General features: G+C 46.8%; 1 protein-coding gene across 23 annotated transcripts in view; it reads left to right on the top strand.

Moving 5' to 3' along the window:
* Clasp1 (cytoplasmic linker associated protein 1) overlaps positions 1 to 23,598 on the top strand; it is a 212,785-nt gene that overhangs the window by 158,850 nt on the left and 30,337 nt on the right. For 13 of the 23 annotated variants that reach the window (XM_051204094.1, XM_051204096.1, XM_051204098.1 and 10 more), the window contains 6 exons: positions 330 to 485; positions 4,173 to 4,251; positions 5,362 to 5,505; positions 13,435 to 13,578; positions 14,460 to 14,566; positions 18,679 to 18,795. In XM_051204094.1, coding sequence (XP_051060051.1) covers positions 330 to 485; positions 4,173 to 4,251; positions 5,362 to 5,505; positions 13,435 to 13,578; positions 14,460 to 14,566; positions 18,679 to 18,795 — 747 coding nt within the window. Of the gene's footprint in view, positions 1 to 321; positions 486 to 4,172; positions 4,252 to 5,361; positions 5,506 to 13,434; positions 13,579 to 14,459; positions 14,567 to 18,678; positions 18,796 to 23,598 lie in introns of all 23 variants that reach the window. The other 10 variants (XM_051204103.1, XM_051204113.1, XM_051204115.1 and 7 more) reach the window with 2 other exon arrangements.

Genomic DNA, 23,598 nt, shown 5'->3' on the forward strand with positions numbered 1-23,598 from the left:
AACATGGAATTTGTTTTGTTGCATGGCCTGGTGTGCGGTGGAATTCACAACAGAGAGTAAGTGCCAATCACCCCCAAACCCCACCCCTGTCCCTGCCCCCACTCCCCCATCCCCACCCCCACCCCACTCCCACACCTCCAACCCAGTTCTGCTGTGCATTCATTGGTCTCTGATGATGAGAGGTTAAACATTGTTAACGGAAGTGACCAGGTTGGGGTAGGCCGGCACAGGCGGCCTGGTGTCCGAGTTTGCAAGTTTCCTTGGGCTGTGGAGGGGATCCTGAATGCAGGGTGTGATGTGCTTGCTTTTCTCTTGCTGCAGGTTTTCAGTATGTTTTTGGAGACCCTCGTGGATTTTATAATCATTCATAAGGATGACTTGCAAGACTGGCTTTTCGTCCTTCTCACACAGTTACTTAAGAAAATGGGAGCAGACTTACTTGGATCTGTGCAGGCGAAAGTTCAGAAGGCACTGGATGTCACCAGGTAAGCACTCAAGGGCTTGGCCATGGTGCTGCTGGAGGAGTCTTAGCCGCGGTTTTAGTCTTTGCTCGTTTCTCACATTCTGGTTGACATGCCTCACCAGTCTCTCTAGGAGAGAAGAATACCATGTCATCCCCAAGTTGTCAATATTTTGTGAGTTCCTATAGAATATATAGAGCTTTTAAAAATCCCTTTACTGACATAGAGAGATTATTTAAATATTTATCTTTCTGAAGGGTTTAGATTTTTGTTCTTGTTTCAAGACAGGGTTTCTCAGTGTAGCTTTGGAACCTTTCCTGGAACTAGCTCTTGTAGACCATGCTGGCCTCAAACTCAGAGATCTATCTGTGCTGGGATTAAAGGCATGCACCACCACCGGCCAGCAGATTTTAGATTTTAATACTAATTTTTTTACTTATATAATTTGCCTTAGCAATTTATCAATATGTGTTGTAGAAATGAACTGTCTCTAAATTGGCTGTCCTGGGGCTAGAGAGGTAGCGGCTCAGTTGATGCTAAGGGCGTGCATAAGCACTTAAGTTTAGGTTCCTGAACCCTGTTTTCGCCTGTAATCCTAGCACTGGGGAGGAAGGGACAGAAGGGTCCTGGGTTTTGCTCATTAGTGAGTCCAACCAAATCAGCGAGAGACCCTGCCTCAAAAAGTAAGATGAGGAGTAACTGAGGATGGTACCTGGTGTTGACTTCTGGCCTCCACATGCACTGCGTGTGTGTGTTGTCTCCCCAGAAACAAATAAGTAATAATTAGTAAGAAACAATTAATGCACACACATACAGAAATCAACAGTTTCTCAGCTCGGAGTTTGAAAACATGGCAGTCTTTGTAGCCCATCTGGCTGTTACAACAGCTGGGTTGCCCTCCAGAAGCCTGGTGTCAGATGTGCAGTTGAGAGGCCTTCGCATGCCTGGGATAGAAGTGAAGGATCTTAAAAGACACTCCCGGGGACCTGACTGATGTGGTAGAAGGTCGAGGCAAAAGGGAGACTCACAGATCTTTGAAAAGAACAGACAGGTGACTCCCAGGCACTTGAACATTATCCCCAGGGCAGGAGAGACCCCAGGGGTCATGGGATTTTCACAACAAAGGAGCTCGGAGGTGAAATGTATTTTCTTGGTGAGAAATGGAAGCCACCCTCACTTGCCTAAGGTCACGATTAGTATTGGTGCCAGGATTTCTGGCCTTCACTCTTCTGTCTGGCACTAAGATTCCAGACTGCCCTGTGCGTAGGTGTCCTGCCCTCCTGTACCTTCTTGCTCAGTTAGCGTATGCCATTCCACCATCCCACCTGCGCTTCTGGCTGCCATGTGACCAACCGCCATGTGGGATTTGTGACTCTACATTCTGCTACCAGCGGTGCCTTAGCCTGTACCTTGTGTAATTTGCACAGAGTTTGAACACACTTCCTTCTTATTTTGACAGGACTAAGACTTGCATACATTGAGATGATAAGGCTTGCACATTTTCCGCTGGAGGATTCATTTTAGCAGTAGTGTGCATCCGTGCCATGGGGCCTTACAGAGGGACGGCTTGGGATTGGCTGGGTGGTCTGGTCAGATACAGCTGTGCAAGCAGCCATGCAGGGAGGAAGGAGGGTCACTGACAGCTGACACCACATGTGGTCTTACCAAAATGTGGATCCAGCGTTCCCAGGCTTCATGCAAGGGCAGAAGCTTAGATCTGGGTAACATATTCTAAAGATGTTTTTGTGACCCTATGTAGAGCAAATAAAACATATGTGAGTCAGAGTTAGTTCAGTGGCGTCGCAATTCTGGCGAGTTTATGAATGAAAGATTAAGATATTTCAAATGGTGGGAATATTAATGTTATAGTCCTAAATTTTGGTGATTAAGGAAAACAATTGGGTGTAACTCAGAGAATTTTCTCTTTCTTCCCTACTCCAGTTTTCTCTTCATACACACATTACACACAGAGACGGAGAAAAATAGAATTGTGAGCTTTTGTCAGTCACTTTTCCTTGACCTTCCCCTTCTTGTAAGAGTCCTAATTTTAAGCTGGGGAGATGGCTCAGCACTTGCCTCACAAGCATGAGGGCCAAAGGGATTGCCAAAATCCAAGTACAAGCCGAGCCGGCACAGTGGACGCCTGTAATCCCAGAACTTGCAGAGCAGAGGTGGGAGCTCTCCAGGGCGAGCTGGCTAGCTAGACTGGTCAGCATTGAGCTCTGGATTCGAGTCAGAGATCCAGTCTCAGTGAACTGAGCAATCAAGGCAGACACTCGGCATCTTCAGGGACACACACATGCACAAGCAAAAACAGAGGAAACAAGAAAATGTGTGCGTCCGCCGCCTCACCTCCATCCCCCCCCCCCCTACTTTCTCAGCTGAGATGTATAGCTGTTCTTGTAGGAAAGGTCAGGTCAGTGCAGAAGCTACTGGGAAGATGGCCTAGCTGCAGGTGCCGGAGGACACTGAATCTTATCAGTGATTATTCACCACGAGCAGCTTGCCCACTTTCTCCTCTGTGCTTGCTCCCTTGCCCTAGCCCTGCCCAAAACAGGCACGCTTCCTCCCTAAACATGCCGACATGTCTGCACCTGCTTGCTGGAAGCAGAAGCGGGAAAGACTCTCTCATCTGTGGCTTGTTGACTATCGAATGGCGACACTAACGTGCACTTTGTCCCAGATGTAGCCCGCTGTGGCTTCCAGCACATAAACAGATGTGGAAATAAGATTGCCCTTGGTCTGGTTTTCTCACTTTCCAGGGCAAGTGGATCCAAGGCTTTGCACACGTTAGGCAGGAGCTCTGTCACTTTAGGTTTTTCTGTCGGTAATTATGGCTAAAACGCTGGTTCGTGGTATGTTCTCCCTTACTAAACTTTGCAGTTTTCTTGTATTAGTTCTTCAGTTCCCACTTCAGTTTTGAAATACTCGGTAACATTTCTTCCTGTATTGGAGATTGAAGCCTGTGTTCTCAGTCACTTTCCCATACCTCTGTAGGACGTTTCTTAAGAGATGTCAAAGAAAACAGTCTTATCACTCACTCCCCCGGTACTCTGCTGCCTTATCTTTCCTGCCATGGGGATGGCGTTACATCTGAGGGGCTTCACTATGCAGTTTTAAACTAGTGGTTGTGATTGCCACGCTATAAGCCTGAAAGGACTGACATCCTAGCCAGAAGCCCCCAGGATCACTTGATTGGACCAGACATGTACGGTGACTGTGAGCCGTGGCTTTAGTCACAGGCTTGAGGCAAGAGAAGGGGCTGCTTGGACACAAGGCATCTGTGTGCGCCATAGCTGTGTAGAGAATTTCCAGCACTGAGCATCACATGGACCTTCTCTGTGGACTGCAGGAGCGTCACCTGTACATACAGAACTAGAAAGACATCTACTTAGCCTCACAGAGTGGGGGTCAGCAGTCTTCCCATGTAAGCAATGCCCAGGGAGGGGGACGAGGCAGGAGGCCGCCTGCCTCCCTACATTCGCTGCCTAGTCTTACATTTTAAAGTAGCTGTGCAACGCGACCTATTCCTTCCCTGAGTTTTCTGTATGTAAGTGTTAATTTAGTATTTATGTGAATGTACTTATATACACACATGCGTGTGTGTGTGTATGTGAGAGAGAGGGATCAGGATATTTTGTATAGTTTTATGTTCTTTTCTGTACTAAATATCTTTAAAAAATAAGAACTTTTTTTTTTTTTTTATCCTAGGGATTCTTTTCCATTTGATCAACAATTTAACATTTTGATGAGATTTATTGTGGATCAGACTCAGACTCCAAACCTCAAGGTCAGTCGGTGGCTGTTCATGCTGCTTCTCACGTTCCCTGTTTCCCGTGTGGCTTGTGATGTGTCTGCATAACATGGGAGCACCTCCATCAGCTCTCGGTGGACTCGCTCTCATTTCTCTTGACCCTGGAGGGCTAGTTCCCGATGTAGGCAAATGCCTAACTCTTTAAGGATCTGCCGAAATAACTGTGCCAAATTTTATTCCTGCCAACAGTGTCGTCGCCAACAATTGTGCCTTAGCCTTTTCACAGGTGACACTGTAACTAGAAGAGGGAAATGTCCTCGTATGCTACGACCAGTGCAGTGTTAGACTACGTTCACCAGAACGTTCTCTAAGGCACATCGAAAGTCACACCTGTATGACACGATAACTCAGGTGGCGTGTGGTCATATGCAGTCTGTTCCTTGACCACTGCCTGTTCTCGAAGCTCTAGGCTGGGTCTCAGAGATAATGATAGTCCCTCTTTCCTGAGATGAAAACCCAGTGGAGAAACTGGGGGGTGGCAATTCCTCCCAGGACCCGGCCCAGAGCGCTTCACAGAGCTGGCTTAAGAGCTCAGCTTGGCCTCCTGGCCAGCGGGACCACCACTCTCTAAGAATCTAGGAATGGGACTGGAGAGATGGCTCAGCCCTTAAGAGCACTGGCTGCTCTTCCAGAGGACCAGAGTTCAATTCCCAGCACCCTCGTGGCTGCTCACGGCTCTGTGTAAACTCCAGTTCCAGGGAATCTCACACAGACATGCATGCAGGCAAAATACCAATGCACATAATATAAAATAAAAAAAAATATATATATATACATATATATAAAATACATACACACACATATATATGTATATGTGTGTGTATATATACGTGTTTGTGTGTGTGTATATATGTATATGTGTGTGTGTGTGTGTGTGTGTGTGTATATATATATATATATATATATATATATATATATATATATATATATTCCTAGATAGATATATATATATGGATGTGGGGTGGAGTTTAGTGTGGGGCAGAGGGGAGGCTTTGCCTTCAATGTGTTCTCTATTCTGCTGAACACCAGCTAAGACTTCTGTTCAGTCTGTGACACATCTTAACATTTATAATCATTGTCTCTCAGGTAAAAGTCGCCATCCTGAAATACATCGAGTCTCTGGCCAGGCAGATGGACCCCACAGATTTTGTAAACTCCAGCGAAACAAGGCTTGCTGTTTCTAGAATCATAACGTGGACTACAGAACCAAAGAGTTCAGACGTGAGAAAGGTATGTTCACCGAGCTGCAGCAAGACTTGCAGGCTCTTCCCAGGCATGCGTAGGCACGCCCCTGGGAATGTGCACACTGGCCCACACACCCGTGTCGCCACGGGCTGTGCTGTTACTGCTTCTCTGCCCTGCTCTGCCCATCTCTAGTCTAGGAGCTCTGTGTCTGCCAGTAATGCGCTCTGATGAAGAACTTGCAGATCCGGGGCTCGCTGGCTGCAAAGGTACCTGGGAGTCAAATGTGGCTGAAACATTTGGAAGACACAGCAGACTCCTGATTTTAAAAGGGCCAAATCCTGTTTACATTTGGGAAGTAGAATGGGATTCCAATAGAATTCAGATTGTGTGTGTGTGTGTGTGTGTGTGTGTGTGTGTGCGCGCACGCGCGTGCGTGTGTTCGACACCTAACACCAAGCTATTACTGCTTTACTGGCTCGCAGGGACTGTTTCCTGCTTTTTTCTAAAACCCCATGTGGAGAGGCAAACAACAGTGGGGCAGAGGCTGCCGATTTCTTACTAGATAGTACCCTGCTTCACAGAAACATTACCCACCGATACATGCAGAACAGAGTCACCCACAAATTACAGAGTCACACTGGGGTGCTGTGGCTGTCCCTTTCCCTTTCTGCTAGTATTGTAGCCCCTGCTTGGGTTTCGCATGTGGCACAAGGCCATTGTTGCCCTCTGCTTTTTTTATATTAGAGTTTTGTGAGCTGGGGAGATGTGTCATTCAGTAAAGTGCTCAGCTAAAGGCATGAGGCCCATCCTCAGAAACCCATCTTAAAAACCAGGCTAGTGTGTGCTCACCTTAACAACTGCCCAGCACGGTTCATCCCTCTGCCATGCAGGCCTCTCTTCCTCCTCACATCTGGTTGGGCAATCAGGTGCTTTACCAATGCCAGGAGGCCCTCGGGAGCAGACTCCAGCTGTTGTCCCCTCCCCAGGGTGAAATTCAGACACTTCCCTGAAATCTTAGTGTTCTGTTGCTAAGAAGTGACACTCTGACTTCAGCAGCTATTAGAATGAAAACATTTACTTGGGGCCAGCTTATGGCTTCAGAGGTTTAGTCCATGATTATCATGGCAAGAAGCATGGTGGCAGGCAGGCAGACATGGTACCTGAGAGGTAGCGGAGAGTCCCACACCTGGATTGGCAGGCAGCAGGAAGGGAAGGCTGGGTTGAGCGTCTGAAACCTCAGAGCCCACCTCCAGTGACACATGTCCTCTACCAAGGCCACACCTCCTAATGACATCAGTCCCTGTGGCTCCTGGGATGAGGCCAGCCTGTTCTGTTCTGAGCAAGGATGGCGATGATTTCACTCAGTCTTGGACCGAGGGGTTTAGATTGAGTGGTAGCGCCCAGGTACAGGTGAGCTGGAGTTACGAGTTAGTGAGCCCGGTGCCCTCAGTCATCCGCTCTCCTGTCTCCATGGCCCGGAAGGAAGCTCAGCAGCCACTGGCAAGAGGCAGTGTGAACTGGCCCAGCTTCCGGTGGGATGCCGCCGCTCACCCGTGGGAATGGGAGGTCACGCGTAGCAAGGCTGCCCCAAGAGTTGGGGGACTCCATGACATGGGAGCCAGCAAGGTACTTCCCAGGACCCAGGTTCTAATGGCGATAAGCATGTATCATAGCAAGTTATAGGGGAAACTGAGGAAATGATGCTCAGCAGGACAGCATTTCCCAGTTGCTCTTTGGGCCCCCAGGCCAGAGCATCTCTGCCATTTACTGTCCTGTAGTCCCTTTTCCCTTTGATAAATAATGTTTTTAATTTACCGTCATTTTGTAAAACCTCTAAGTATTTGTCAGAAGAAACTCCATTGGCCAAGTGTAACCAATGAGCCGCTGTGGGGTTCAGAAGATGCAGTAGCAGATGGTTCAGTGGTTGTGTTTGATTTAGAAGTCAGAAACAGATGTTTCTATTGTCATTTTCAAAGTGTCAGGAGTACCAAATACAACAAAAGCCTTAGAGTCACTAGCCTCCCAACTCCAGGTATAAAGATGTGTTAACATTTTGTCAGAACAAAATCAGATACATACCACACGCTGTTTATGAAAGGTCAAGTGGTTTGGGATTTCAGGGTGTGGTGCTGGTGTTTTTGCTGCTTCTGTTGAGCGCCCTCTAGATAGGGATGCAGACACAGGAGGGCTTATGAGACCAGCAGGAAGCAGAGAGAAAGAGAGTCTTAGTGATGTACTCTTGAGCATGCCCCTGATGACCTAAAGACTTCCCTCTCCCAAGGTCTGCCAGCAGGAGGGTTTCTCTCCCTCCGTCTCTCGGCCTCTTTTCAGGGCTCACCTAATTGGGTCATGCGCACTCAGGTTACTTTTACCTTTGTCTCAAAGTTAACCATCTAGGCACCTTAACTCTGTCCTCACATCCCTTCCTCCAAATGATGATGATGATGATGAGAGAGGCATATCCATCATCCTCCCGAATCCCACTCACTGTGGAGAGAGTTCAGTGGTTAAGAGTGCTTACTTACTACTCTTAAGGATACAAGTTCCCTCCCCATCACCATCTCAGGCAGCTCACAACTGCCCCTCACTCCAGCTCCAGGGGATCTGTCACCCTTCTGGCTTCCGTGGGCATTTGCACACATGTGGCAATCTCTCACACAGATACACATAAATGAACAAAAAAAATCTTTAACAAAATACAAACGACAGAACAGTAGCAATCATGTATCCAAGTCTAGGAGTAGTTGCTCTTGGTATTTTAATACCCACGGGAAAGGGTACATGCCACGACACATATGTGAGGCCAGTTCCTTTTCACATGGAGTCCTGGGGCCAAATTCAGGTCATCAGTTTTGATCATACTTTTACCCTCTGAGCGATCTCACTGATCCCATGCCCAGATCTTTATGTGAGTCCTCATTGTAGCCTGTAAGCACTTTAGCAACTGAACTCTATCACCGGCCCTAGAGATTTAAGAAAAAAGTCGTTATCCATTTATTTACCTACTTACTTTGGCCTCTCTGCAAACGATGCTGAAGTTCATCTCCTAAGTAGATGTACCTCTACATTCCAGACGCTCTCTAATTTTTAATCATTCAAGGTGACTTTAAATATGTATGTTTGTATACCATGTCTGTGTCTGGTGCCTGCCAATGTCTGAAGAGGGTGTGTGTGTATTTGTATGTCTGAATGTGGGTATTAGCATGTGTGAGTACAGGTGCCCTTGGAGTCTACAAGAGGCCATCATCCCCTAGAGTTGGAGTTACGAATAGTTTTGAGCTGCTGCTTGGGTCCCCCCACCCCCCGGCCATTTATCCCTGTGACCCCATGATCCACCAGCCTCTACCTTCCAAGTTCTGAAATTACAGGCCTGGCACTATACCAGTTATATACTTCCAAGGCTCACGCCTGCCTTAATGTAGGGGATCAAACCCAGGGCCTTATGCATGCTGGCCAAGCGTTCCCACTGACTGAGCCACACCCATGGCCCTTTCGAAACTTTTGAAACTAATGCAGGCTATTGGAGTTCAGATCCATTAACTTCCAACGTGTTTAATATTCATTTTTTCTGTCTTAGTTCCATTTTTAGGGATGTTTCACATGACAAGAGAAGGGTTTTTAATATTTAAAGTGTTTCTCAAAACCAAAACCGAACTCCAAGCATTAACATTAACTTTTTCTGTGTGTGTGTGTGTGTGTGTGTGTGTGTGTGTGTGTGTGTGTGCGCGCGCCAGCCTTTAGAGGTCAGTGCACTGTTTGCTGGAGGGTAATGGAGGATGTTACCATAGAAACAACTTTGCTGTTTGGCCTTCTTTGGGCTTCTGCCCTTGCAGAGCAAGTCATTTACTCTCCTGAGGTCTTGTTTGTAATATTTGCCTGGGGCATCTAGGGCAGGCTTGATTACAGTAAGAAACAGATCCTGGAGCCTCATTTGCTAATGTATAAGGGTTGTTCAGGACTTGGTGCTGTTTAGGAAACAACTTGAAGACCCGGCTCTTTCCAGCACTTAAGAAGTCATGTGATCTATGAAAGGCCATAGATTAAAGGCAATAGACTTTTCCCCATAAACTTTTATTAGTTTGTTTCTTTCTTGTGTGTGTGAATGTGTGCAGATATGGTACTGGAGCTCAAGTCCAGGGCCTTGGAATACTAGGCAAGGCTCTATCTACCACCGTGTTACTCCTCCACCCTGGGGTTTTTTGAGACAGGATTTCATGAAGCTCAAGCTGGCCTGGAATTTTTGATCTCTTACCTCACCTTTCAAAGTGCTGGGGTTGCAGGTGTGCACCCCAATGCCCATCCAGAGTATTTCATTGCATGTTCCAACTTCAGGGTTCTAAATGCTGAATGTCTGCTTGTTTCATGTAATTCTTTTTGTCAGTGCATTGTGTCAGATGTCAGTGGACTAGCAGGGCCCTTTTACAGTAATTCCTGGGCTACTAAATGTTTTGAGAAATCTGAGAGATGAAGACGTGGCAAAGAAACCTAGGAAGTGTAAAAGTGCCATTGGCTGCATCAGGAAAAGTATGTAAATGATCTTATGACCAAGATGGCCCAGAGGGCAAAGGCTCTTGCCACCAAGCCTGATGACCCGAGTTTGATTCTTAGAATTCACGTGTCAAAGATGAGAACTGATTCTCATGCTGTAGTACGTGGCACAAATAAATGTCAGTTTTAAACGTGTGTAGGATATGTGTGTGCGTGCGTGTGTGCTTGTGTGTGTGTGTGACTATAGAGGCTGCAGAGCCTAATCTAAAAACTAAGAATTGACTCTGAACTTAGCCATGACTGTGACTCCCTCTCAAGTCTTACTCGCTTTGACCTCTGGTTGCCCTTCATATCACAGGAAGCAAGAATCCCCCCCCCCCCCCCCCCGCTAAGGGAGGATTATGGTTAAATATGGAACCCAGCAAACAAACCTGTGTGTGCTGTCCCTGACTTCTGGCTCAGGGGCCTCACTGACTCTTGATGAAGCTTCACTCTGTCTGAGCCAGCAGATAGCTTTCTAATGTGCCCTGCCCTCTTCTGCTCACCAGTCCCAGCATCAGCCTCAGCGTCAGCGTAGTCGAGCAGGGGAGGATGCCTCCACGAGGTCAGTTCCTACCTGCTCTGGGCCTGGAGAAGGAAACTTGGAAGAAAGTTGTAAACAGGTAGACTGAGCCCGTGTACTAATTCCAAGCACACCCTCCTGTCTGCCCTTACATCGTCCATACCAGTCACGGTTGTGAGGCCCCTGAGAATTACTGTTAATGTAATGATGCCTGACCGTGTGTGCCTGTGTTTAACCACCTTCCCAGTGAAATGGTTCCAAGTGTAGCTCATTGCCATATTTAATAGGATAGCAAGGGGAGAAAGACAAAATCATAAATACCCAGGGCTTAGGGAGGTGCCTTCCTAAATGCAGCATTAGGTGGCTTATAGCTACCTGGAACTCCAGCTCCAGGAGATACCAATGCCTTCTTCTGACTTCTGCAGGCATATGCATGCATGTTCACACGTGTATACACAAACACAGATAAATAATAAAAATAATCTGTTTTTAAAGTAAAAGGGGCTGGAGAAATGACTCAGTAGTTAAGAGCACTCACTGTTCTTACAGAGGACCCTAGTTTAGATCCCAGAACACTATAATTCCTGCTCCACAGAATCTGACACCCTCTTCTGGCCTCTGTAGGTACACACCCATACATTTACACACTATCTATGTATCTATCTATCTATCTATCTATCTATCTATCTATCTATCTAATGGAATATACATTAAATTTAGCATTGGGACTATTTGAAAACAGGCCAATGAGCTAGAATTTAAATTATTGTGTACTTTCTTTCCTCAAATAAGTGTATTCATATTAAATAGCCAAGAGTTTGCACGTTGTCTAGGACTGTAGGCTTACTGTCCTTAAACGATACTGCTTTTTAAATTAGCATCATGAAAAACCTCAAGTTTGTGGTGTTACGTAACATCATCCTGGGAGGAAATATAGTCTCTTAAAGACAGCAACACGTTTCACATGAAGCTAGACTATTCAAGAATCTAGCAATAGGGCCGGGGCTGCAGCTAGGAGTAGAGTACTTGCCTAGCATGCACAAGGCCCTGGTTCCATCCACAGCTCCACAGTATGGGCATAGTAGTGCACAGCTGTTCCCTTGTTACCCTGGCACTCAGGAGAAGGAGAAGCAGAAGTTCAGTCATCGTTGGCTGTGTATAGCATATTCAGGACCATCTTGAGACAGTCTCCAGAACGAAGAGTGAGAATGTAGTAATGGATCTGTGCAGTTTTCAGGCATCAGTCGCTACACATAAAAGCTTAGTGTCTGTGCTTACTTACTGCAGTGACAGCATGCTTGCGTTTTCTTGCTGAAATTCCAGTCTCCTGCCTGCTTTCTCCTCCTCATGCTATTTTTTTTTTTCCTGCACGTGTGTGAGGTTGTCTTAACATCTAGTTAAAGGTTTTAAACTGTGCAAGTTAATTTGCACATTGTTTGAAGTTGGTTTTGTTAGTGCAAATCTCCATAACAGTGCCTTTATTTGTTGGGAAACAGGTGGTTTTGGATGATGCTTGAATCCAGGAAAGTATGTTTTATTGTAGGGCAACAGTAATGATGTTGTCATGTATGGGAAGAGTACACTGGCCACTGGATGGAAAAGCTGCTGACTGATTTCAGTTCTAGAAAGTTGAAAAATAATGGTTTTTTTGTTTGTTTGTTTGTTTGTTTGTTTTGGGTTTTTTTGTCCCACAAAGAATATCGTTCTATTTAGTTTTTGATTTGAGCCTATATCATGGAAAAATATCCCAAATACTTGACTGCAATCCTAAAAATTATACTCTCTGAAAAGAAGTCATATAGTAAGTTAAAATGATAATGAAATAGAAGCTATTTCTAAAGAATATAAAGAAACTGTTGTATCCTTAGAAATAGTTTTGCGTAAGATCTTTTCCTTTCTCTTGACTCTTAGAGATTAACAAGAAATGACAATTGGCATTTACTAAAAGAGTCTTTCAGCTCAGTTTTTGTTTGGTTGTTGTTTAACACAAAATCTCCCTCTTCACTCTTGGCTAGCCTGGGACTCACTATGTAGATCAGGCCACCCTGAACTCAGAGATCTGCCTCTGCTGGGATTAAAAGGTGTGTGCCACCCTGGCCTCTTTAGCAAGTCAGCCTCCTCGCTAACTCCCGAGTCTTTGGGTTTTAAACTTGGAGTGCATATGGCTGACTCTCTTAGGAGCACTTGCTTGTGGGAAATTCCTTATCTCTTGTTTTACCTCATTGCTTTCCCATGTGTAAATGTCCCTGCATTGTTACCTCAGTTAAGGAAATGCTTCCCCAAAGGTAGTAGAGTGTCTATCATCAGTACCCCGTTTGTTTCCCCAACGCCTATGTTCTTGTTTCTAAGGCATAAAAGGAGAAATTTTTCATGCGTATTTAAAATGTGTAGTGCAGTGGGTGGAATGTCCCAAGATAAACCCGGCAGTGGTTTCCCTAGAAGCTCCCTCTTCCCAGGGTGCACTGGGGTACACTGCCAGCGTGTCCAGCTCTCACTAGAGTGAGAGCAATCTTAAACATCTGGTGTGTTTTTATTGCTCTATTTACTGGCTTTTTTCCTTGTGCTAGACAAAAAAAAAAAAAAAGAAATATGTCTAGGCCAGAACATTGAAACAGGAGCAGGGAAGCCAGGCATTGGTGGCACACACCTTTAATCCCAGCACTTGGGAGGCAGAGGCAGGCGGATCTCTGTGAGTTCGAGGCCAGCCTGGTCTACAAAGAGAGTTCCAGTCTCCTAAGCCACAGAGAAACCCTGTCTCGAAAAAACAAAACAAAACAGAAGCAAGGAATGTTCCAGATTAATGCCAGGCTCCCTGTGGCTGATGTTACCATTTCCTCCAGACCTCAGTTATACAGAAATGCTCTCCCTGTCAGTGAATGTTCTGTGGTGTGCAGACATCTCTTAGCCACAACTTCTTTTTCCAGGCTGCACAGATTGTGCTCATCTCTCTGTTTGAATTGAACACTCCCGAATTTACCATGTTACTTGGTGCCTTGCCAAAAACATTCCAGGATGGTGCCACCAAACTCCTGCATAACCACCTCAAGAACTCCAGTAACACCAGTGTGGTAAGTGCCCCGACTGTGGTGGTCTTGACCTCCAAGTGATCCTCACCCAACGGCAAGGCTGATGGGCAGAGAACATCCTTGCTCTTGGTTAATAGCCTGTGAGCCTATGGAGGTTGGGGTCCTTTCTGGTCCTCGCACCCACCCTGGAATTGAATGGACTTGGTCCTCTTATGTGACCTTTTTCTTAGGGTAAGGTTGTTGAGTCAGTTGAATGCTTGCTAAGTAGTTTTATTATTCATTCATTCTCTCTTTGAATCTGTCTTAGCTATTTTAACTCTGTAATGAGAGAAGTGTTTAATTGTGTGTATCACTCTAGCACAACGCTGTCAGTTCCTTTTCTCATTGCTCTGAACTGACGGATGGGGGGATTTGTTTTTGTTCACATCTCCAAGGTGGCACAGTCCTCCATGACAGGGATGGCGTAAGTGACAGGCATGAGGGGCAGCTGGTCACAAAGGCATTTCTAGTTAGCAGACAGAGAGCAGTGACTGCTTGCTGGCTGGTGCTCAGCTCTCTGTCTGCCTCTTGATAGCCTGACTCTCCCACCCGTGGGAGGGTACTGCCGTACTGCCGCTATTCAGGCTGGATCTTCCCACCTTCATCAATGCAGTCCTGAAAGTCTCTCCAGACACGTCTAGTGACGTGTCTCCTACGTGATTCTGGATCTCGTCAGATTGGCAGCCAGTATTAACCTCCAGAAGTGACAGTGGATTCCTACAGAACAGTTACCCATCCATGCAGCTAATAATCCGTGGAGGTGGGGGCTGGGGCCACTGTGGACAGCTCCTACCCATTTACACATGACTTGAGACACAGAGCGGGGCTGGATTAGATGTCCAAGAAAGCCACTGGACAACGATACCTGCCCTTTTTTGCTCCAGGGATCTCCAAGCAATACCATTGGCCGGACGCCTTCCCGACACCCCAGTAGCAGGACCAGCCCCCTGACCTCACCCACCAACTGTTCCCATGGGGGACTATCTCCAAGGTAAGCTCTCCCACAGAATTGAAAAATGAAGATGCCCTGCTTTCTGTGCAGCCTGACTTAGACTTCAGTTTAGGAGAAGAGTGCTAAGGATCGGGGGGGGGGGGTGCGCTCCCTCCTCCCGTCGCTTGTCACTGTGTGGTCTTTGGCCGGTTAACTCCTGCGCTGCAGTGAGGAGCTTGCGCTCCATGCTCTCTGTAGTTCTGCTAGCTCTAAACACTGAGACTGAAGTCACATGAATCCCCAAGGAAGCCTGTCAGCTGTCCTCTAAGAGATGGAGAACCCTAATGGTATTTGTAGTTTTCCAGGCAGGGAGCCGCTCCAGGCACAGCAGATGCTGGCCTGAAAAGACAGTGTCGCTCTCCACAGACACCTGTTTGGACCGTCACGATGGCCTTACAGAGTCAGGGGACTGACTTCTTACGTGTTTGTTTCTGAGACAGGGTCTGCTATGTGGTCCCGGTTGGCCTGGAACTTTCTGTATATACCTTGCCCCAGCCTCCAGGTTGCCGAGGTCACACACCACCATGCCCAACAGTGGGTCTGATGCTCTGTCTCAAGGCTTGCTAGATGCTTCAGGGAGACTTTGATGACTCCCTCATGTAGGTTGGCACTACCTAGTCCCTTAGAGTGGTGGCTCTGTGAAGCCACACATTTTTCTGGACCAGCAAGGGCCACAAGTGTTATATTTTTCTATGAGAAGTCACGATCTTTGGGCTGTGAGAATCTAGAAGACTTGTGCCCTGAAGGTGCTATCACAAGGTCTTAAAATGCAACGTGAATGTGCCAAATGTACCCTTTCCTGGTAAAGGCCCTCCATCTGCTGGAAAGATGGCCAGATTTATTTTTGTTTTTGAGACAGGGACTCATTTAGCCAGGCTGACTATGAACTCCCGACTCTGTGCCTTCACTTTCCCGAGTGTTGGGATTACAAGCATGGAAGGCCAAGCTTGGCACACCAGTGCTTTTAAATGTAGCTTTTTACGAAGTCCTTTCTTACCACTAGAGCTCTCTTCAGGCTCCGGTGATACTACCAATATTATGGAAACAAAGGAAATCTGTTTTCCTCTTGGGGAAAGCATGTGGAGTTTTGTTTGTTTGTTGTTCGAAAGCTTGTGTTTTATAAGCTGTTGTAGCACCTTGCTGTTTTCCTGTTGCTTCGTGTGTGCTCCATGACCTATATCTAGTCTGATGGGACACCTCCAGATTCAATCCATGTTTCAGTGTGGTCTTAGGGTTAGACAGTTGTGATCTGAAACTGATAAAAACACATCTGCCCTTCCCCCAGTGTGATCGAGCACTAAGATCTCTGAAGTATATGTTTCATTTTATCCTGAGTGCTCAGGGTCCAGTGCAGACAGTGAAAATGTTGTGGAAAATTCATATTCTCTATAAATTGTTGCTTAGTCTAGACATATGCTCTGCACTGTTAGTTGGGAAGTCTCTTCTTCCATAATGTGCAGTTCATACACCTTTTAGTTTTATTACATTATTATGTAGTAAGAAAATATACCTCAAATTAAGCATTTTATTACTTTGTTTATTAAATGCCTACATTTTAAAAAGTGGGTGGATGTGTTAATAGAATCCAACAAAGAACTGGCTGGAAATTACCCCTTGAAGATCTCCAAATCATTAAAAATTTCCATTAATTCTTAACCATAGCTTTTTTTTTTTTAACTCTTAGATGAAAGACATGAGATTTATTTTCAATATCAAAAGTTCTGGCTGTGACTTAAATATTTTCTTGTGGCCAAATCTTTTTAGGGAATTAGTTAGTGTAGTTTCTGTTAAAAAAGGAAAGGCCCCCTGCAGTGCTTAGAGCAGGCCAGCCTGAGCCAGCCTGAGCCAGCCTGAGCAGGAGAGGTGGGTGGTCGGTCCCCTGGTGAAAACTGCACACACAGACACACACACGCACACACACACACACACACACACACACACACACTGGTTGTGCCATTGGAGGAGGCACTCAAGCATGTGGTGTGCTTTCTACTATAAAAGCAATGAAGGTTTAGACTGAGCAGAAGAGTTGAGTAGCTCGCCACGTCTCCAGCACCTTGCAGCCTTGGACATGTTTCTGAGTGCACCCTAGAAACGTGATTTTGACTATAAACTGTTAGCTTTCCATTTTAAAGAGGGAAAAAAAATAAGAGCAGATATTTGTTTTTTATTTAATTCTGAACATCAAGATGAACTAGGAATTTAAAACTTTTTTTATTCAAAAGTTCTGTGAGTTGTTGCCAGGCAATGGTGGCGCACACACCTTTAATCCCAGCACTTGTGAGGCAGAAGCAGGTGGATCTTTGTGAGTTTGAGGCCAGCCTGGTCTAAAGAGTGAATGCCAGGACAGGCTCCAAGTCTTGAAAAAAAAAAAAATGTTCTGTGATTTGATCATGGTGATAACAAGGGACGGTTCAAAAGTGGTGACAGCTGTAATATGGTAGCTTCAGATTTGTCCAGGGAGGAAGTTGTTTTCATCTACCAGTGGTGTCGGAGATACCAGCAGGCCAACGCTTTGTAAACATCTCACTACTAATTAGTTGTGAGAGTGGGTTGGTTGCCAGCCATTCCCAACTACTGAACCCGCATGACACGATATTTGAGCAGATTTAGGACCTATTTTATCATCTGACAAATACTTATATTTTAGCTCATTTTACCCATTGTGATTTTGTGGTAGGGAAGTTGCAGTTCCAAGTGTCCAGGGTCCTGCACCAACCTGGCGGGTGCTCCTGATGAGGTGTCCTAGAACAGAAAGGAACCGCATGGTCACCTCTGGGTGCCCTGGCAAGGCTACCCTGCTGACGGCCCTTGAGTTTCTCCTGTCAGACTGAAGTAGCACCTACAGACCCTGGCAAGGGTTCACAGCAAGCCCGGGCCCACACAGGGAGTCAGGCCTGAGTGTCACCTCCATTCCCTTTGTGCCCTTACCCCTAGCCCAGAGCGTGGCTTGAAGAAGGGCTTTAGACCTGCACTGCAATGACCTCTCATCTCCAAGCTGTATTTTCCCTACAAAACGGGTTCTATGACCCTGCTCAGAGCTGACACTAAGGGATACCGTGTTGGTGGGACCTAAAGTTGATGGCTCAGTTAGTAAACCATGTGCCTTGCAAGCCTGAGGACTTGAGTTCAGAACCTATGTTTTAACTATTTATTTTTTTTAAAAGGCCAGGCACAGTGGTACATCCGTGTATTCCCAGCAATAACGTGATGAGAAATGAAGACAACTTCCCAGAATGTATGTGCAAGCTAGCCTAGTTAGCCTGCCTGGTGAAGTTCCAGGCTAGGAAGAGGCCTTGTCTCATACAAAACGTAGAAGGCCCTTGAGTGTTGGCGCCCCCTGACCTCCGTACATACACACATGTACAAACTGTGCCACAGCAGGCAGATGCTGTGGGGTCTGCCCTGTAGCAGAAGTTAGAACTTTGCCTGGGGACCTCCGCAAACCCAGGCCACCAGATAGCGACACTGTGGCGAGCAAATAGATGCCAGGTGTATTTTCGTTTCCTTTGGGTGGTATAGAAGCAGAGGAACACCATTTCATTTCTTTATTCTATTTCCTCCTCTGAGCTGGCCAGTTGAGACTCACTGCCCCCATGTGCTCACCGTCCAGTGGCACTCCGTCCGCTGGACTCCCCCAGGTCCCCAGCTCAGGAGCACACTCTCTCAGGTGCTGAGTCCCAATAGTGTGGGCATGGAGCCCCTCCTTGCTTCCGTCTCACTTGAATCAAGTCTTGAGAGCGCCACCTCTGGTGCTTCCTGAAATAACCACTAGGGTGTTAACCTCAGCACCCTTAGTTTTCCTGCTGAGTGCTTCCAGTGCACGCCCAGCCCAGGCAGGCCGGTGTGCCCTCTCACAGGTATGTACCCTAAGCTTGGGATCTTAGTTGACTCTTCATGAAGTCAGCTTTAGCCCGTGGTTGGGAAAGGAAAGAATAAAAGCAGTCTTAGTGAGGAGCAAAGTGTAAAATGAATTGGTTCTTTTCCCCTGTGTATCGAGGCCCAAGTTTTGCTCCAGCTAATTTGATGGGACCCCGGTGGAGTACCTTCCTCCTCCCCTCCCCTTTGCTTCGATGTTTCTCTCTCTGATTTTCCTCTTCTGATCACTGCAGTCGGTTGTGGGGTTGGAGTGCCGATGGGCTATCGAAGCCCCAACCTCCCTTTTCTCAGCCTAACTCCATTCCCACCGCTCCCTCCCACAAGACTCTCAGGCGCTCTTACTCTCCCAGGTAACATGCTACCTGTTAAATTTGTTCAAAATGTCACAATATTATGGTGTTTCCAAGGTTGCCCTGGGTCTTTTGGCAAGCCTCTGAGCTCCTCTGGTGTGATTCCTGCTTGCATTTAAATTAGCCCTGCAGGAATGGAGCCCGGGTGAGCTGCGCGAACAGGAGCAGGCTCAGAGCCAGGCTGCTGCTCTGTCTAAGGACAGTAACTGCTTTAACCACCCAGCCAGACTTGTCACCATTTACCCTCATGGGCTGTTTGTCCCAGCGTGTCATTCAGGTACATCCTGATATCCAGGTAGCAGTGGCAGGCACAGTTCCCTTAATATGATAATCAGGTGCAGAAGAGGTCTACTAAGGATCGGGTGAGACCTGTGCTTTTCGCGAGTCGCTGTCCCTGCCGCAAATGGCCCAGGCTGACTACTTTCTTATATACTGTTTTACAGCAACCACACAGGATGCCCTAACAGCTGGTGTCTTAGTTGGCTTTTTACTGCTGTGATAAGCACCGTGACCAGAAGCAGCTTGGGGAGGACTAGCTTTATTTCACCTTACAGCTTGTAGGCCATCTTCCAGAGAAATCAGGGCAGGGGTTCCAGGCAGGGACTGAAGCAGAAGCCATGGAGGGATGCTGCCTACTGGCTTGTTCTCACGGCTTGCTCAGACTGCCTTCTTATACCACTCAGGGTACCACCTGCCCAGGACATGGCACTGCCCATAATGAGGGACCTCGCACGCGGATCACTAAGTTACCTACAAGCTGTGTGATAAAGCATTTTCTCAGTCCCTCTTCTCAGATAACTACAGCTTAAGTCAAGTTGACCAAAACCACCAGGATCAGGGCCTGCATTGCCCATCTCCCTAAAGATGCCCTACCGAGGGCTAACACTATGGTTTCATGGTAGAGCTCCTACCTAGCATGCGTGAGATCCTGGGTTCAGTCTCCAGTACTGGCAAACAAATAAATGCATTGCTTGGGAAGGATGCCCTGCTTTCAGACAGGACATTAGTATAGCAAGCATTGGCATCTGGTGGGAAGTGAGGCTGCCTGGCACTGGCTGAGTGACTGTGTTACAAGTCCAGAATGACATGGCTTCTGTCAGGTTTTAAAACCGTTATGTTAGTGATCCCAAGAAAGTCCTGTGTATCCCTCCAGACTCCTGTGTCAGGTCTCCTGGACGCTGTCATAAAGGTCCAAAGCTAAGAGCGTGCCTGTCCTAGAAGCCTGTCATCGCATGGGCAGAAAACAGGAGGCCCAGCTGTCACTGTGCTCTGTTACAGGCAGGTGTACCCAACCTTGTAAACAGATACGAGTTTTGTTTTTTAACAAAAGAAAGAAATCCAGAGGGTCTGTGAGATGACCTGCCCATGCCTGACCATGTGGGTTCAGTCCCTGAAACCCACAGAAAGGTGGAAGGTGAAACCAACTCCACAGAATTGTCCTCTGACTTCCACACATATATCATGGTGCTAGCGTGCACGCGCACGCACGCACACACACACACACACACACACACACACATACACGGTAATAAATTACGAACTGAAAAAGTAAACCTGGAAAGCAAGGTGGCAGCAGCCATGGGCTCCCGTGACCACTGATGCACAGACCCGTACCCACTGTTTTAGTGATGACTGCACTTGTCACCATTTTTTGAGAGTAGCCTCGTCACCCAGTGTAGGTGTGTTTCACCGACTGTCCCTCGGTGTGCTGGCCAGCACGCCCTTCCACACATTGAGCCTCAATCCAGCCACTCATCAATAGCACCATCCACGGGACACCCCTCTCCAGAATCATCTTTCCCGTGAGCACACAGTAACTCACTTAATAGACACGTAGACTCTGGAGTGTGGCTCAGTGGCAGGGCGCTTCCCTGTCACGCACAAAGCCCTGGGTTCAGTGTCCAGCACTGAGGGTGGGGGAAAGACATAAGGAGAACTTCTGGAGAGAGCAAGCTGAGTGCAGATGGATTTAGGAGACTAGCAGAGAACCATTTCTCTTTGTACGGTATTCATCTCCCAAAACAACAGAACAGAGCGGCACAAAGAGAAGGTGTCCTCGATCTATGTGGTTTCCTCTTGGTGTCTCTTCTCCCCACCACCTGGTTCTCCACTGGGTCCTCTGGCTGCAGTAGTGTGGGGTGACAGGACCTCAGGCTGTTGACTGAGTTACTCCTCCTAATCTCGTCTCCTAAGGACACCCTCCCCGCCTATTCAGAATGTTTACAGGTGATCAAGGCCTGGCCTTTAATCCAAAAGATTATGTCCTGGGACTGTCTTCAGGCTAAAACGGGACATTGTGTGTCACAGGCAGGGTCACGTCATCAGCCTGTTCGGTCTGCTTCTGGGCCATCCCCCTGGTCCCCATGTGTCTGTCGTTCCTCAGGTCTCATGATTGGCAGCTCTATCAGTTTGAATCCTAGTGCCTACTTCAGTGGCTCACACATGGCTGCAGCTTTGGCTCTCGGGAGTTGACAGCTTCTGGCCTCTCTGAGTACCTATGCAAGCATGCACACACACGTGCACATACACACACACACACACACACACACACACACACACACACACACACAAAGTCTTTTTAAAATGGGTTTAATGTTGTTTGTCCAACCCACTTCATGATGACAGCCTTCCTGGGAATTTTTTTTTTTTTTCTGCAAGAAGTGAATGCTTAAAGACTAATCTGTAGAGCTATAAACATCATAGAAGAAGCAAGAAAAGGAAATGTTGGCCATCATCACTAGAAAGCACTTGTCTCTCACACCCAGAGCTCATGATATCAGATTCATTCCGAGGGGCATTTGGACACGGACACCTCGGGAATGGCCTCAGTGGGCATGGACACGCCACACACACTGCTCCCAAGTTGGCAGCTGGAGTTGGTTCGTTCCTGGAAAGTGAGAAGAGAGAATAAACAACAGTTGGCAGAGCCTTTATTTTCTTATCTTCAAAAGAGGCAATTGTGCAGTCATTTGAACTGAAATGAAATGTTTTAAGGGAGTTTGGGTTTAAAATCATGGGGTGAATTATCTGAAAGCAAACGTTCTTTGAAGCAACACATGGAAAATAATATTGTGACATCCCTTAAAAGATTGAACGTTCCTCCAGACCACCTCTCGTTCATCCATCACTCTTTCAATTCTTTGATTTTTTTTTTTTTTTTTTCCTTTTGCATGGGCTATGCTATTATCTTTGGTTGTTGTGATTAAAAGTATTTAAGGCATTCTTTTACATCTTGTATATATATTTTATTTGAGCCATAATACTCAGTCTTTCTGTATAAAAATAGTGTACTGGTCAGATGTATAAACACTTCTGAATATAAGCTGGTGTTGCAGAGTGCCTAGGAAAGGGACATAGAATATCCTCTCCGGTCATACTTTTAACACTTCTGGAGAGTCACCTTGGGGACAGCCTGTGAACTGAGAGTGCTTAGAACCCTTGAGCTCTGCTCGGTTTAGTTTTAAATTAACCTCTCATGGGTGCACACATTGGGTTTCAGCTGCAGATGTGTTCAGAGTTCATGGTTCTTCTCACTGGGTGCCAAGGCCACTGAGTTGGCATGTGTTGTCTGAACCCTCCTAATACAGATGATATGTGCTTTCTTCCATTTATCAGCAAAGGATTCCTTTCTGGACCAGTGTTGCAGTGCGAGGCCGGTAGCTTCCACCCATGAGAGCAAGCTCGGGGCCGTTGCTGTAGGCAGCATTAGAAAATACTTGAGTCATTGCACCCTCTAGCAGGCAGAGATCTAGCCAGTCCCATGACACTCACTGGGGAAGGGGCTTAAGCAGTTCTGATTGTGTTTACCTTAAAGGAAATTTACTTCTTGTGCTATGTGTGTTGCCATTAGGAACAGGTCTCACCAGTGGACACCTTGTACCTCAGTTCTCATTTTGTGGAAGAACTAACAATGCCATTTGCTTATTTCTGTACAGCCAAGGATTTCCCAGTGCACCAGCTCCTCAGCTAGCTCAGGACTTTGTATACGTGAAGTTAGCTTACAGCATCTCATCTCTTCTTGCATACAGTGTTAGTTGCTTTTCTATTGCTGTAATAAAATGTCTTGACCAAGGAACTTAGAGGAAGAAGTTCATTTGGGCTTATGGTTTCCAAGGAGTCATGGCAGGGGATGCATGGCAGCAGGAAGCCGAGCGCTCCCATCAACTACTGCATTCTACTCCCTCACCCCTCGTAGCCATACGACGATACAAAAGGCATTTAGCCCAACTTCAAAAGTTCTCATAGTCTTTCGTAGTCTAAAAGCCCAAAGTCTCCAGCGATTCCAGGCAACTATAACCCCCTGTGAAACCAAGCCAGGTTACGTATTTCCAATATATAATGGCACAGAATAGACACTAGCATTCCAAAAGGAAGGAATGGCGGCACGGTCAAGAACTGCTGAACCGAAACAAGACCGAACCCATCGGAGCGAGTGCTGTCTAGTTCCATGTCCATGTCTGGGGTTTCCATTTCAAAGGGCTCAGATGGCTCTGCCCCTGCAGCTTTGCTCTCTGTGATGGAGATGTCTTCCTTGGGCTGGTTCTACGTGGCAGATGCCTCATGACTGGCATCTCTGACATCTTGCCGTCCCTCTTCCACTGTTAACTGACTTCACGCTCACAGCTTCTCGGAGGTGGCATCTCGTAGCCTCTTGCCCTCCCGGAGCGGCCACGTAGGTATTGCCTCACCACACATTGTCCTCAGTGACTGTCTGCGACTGAAGGCTCTACGACCCTGACCCTTTCCCTCTTACATGCCTTCGTGCCTCTAAGGCCAGTACCACAGGGACACACACCCTTACCT

Source organism: Phodopus roborovskii, unplaced genomic scaffold, assembly GCF_943737965.1.
Source record: "Phodopus roborovskii unplaced genomic scaffold, PHOROB, whole genome shotgun sequence".
In the NCBI taxonomy this organism is placed as follows: domain Eukaryota; kingdom Metazoa; phylum Chordata; class Mammalia; order Rodentia; family Cricetidae; genus Phodopus; species Phodopus roborovskii.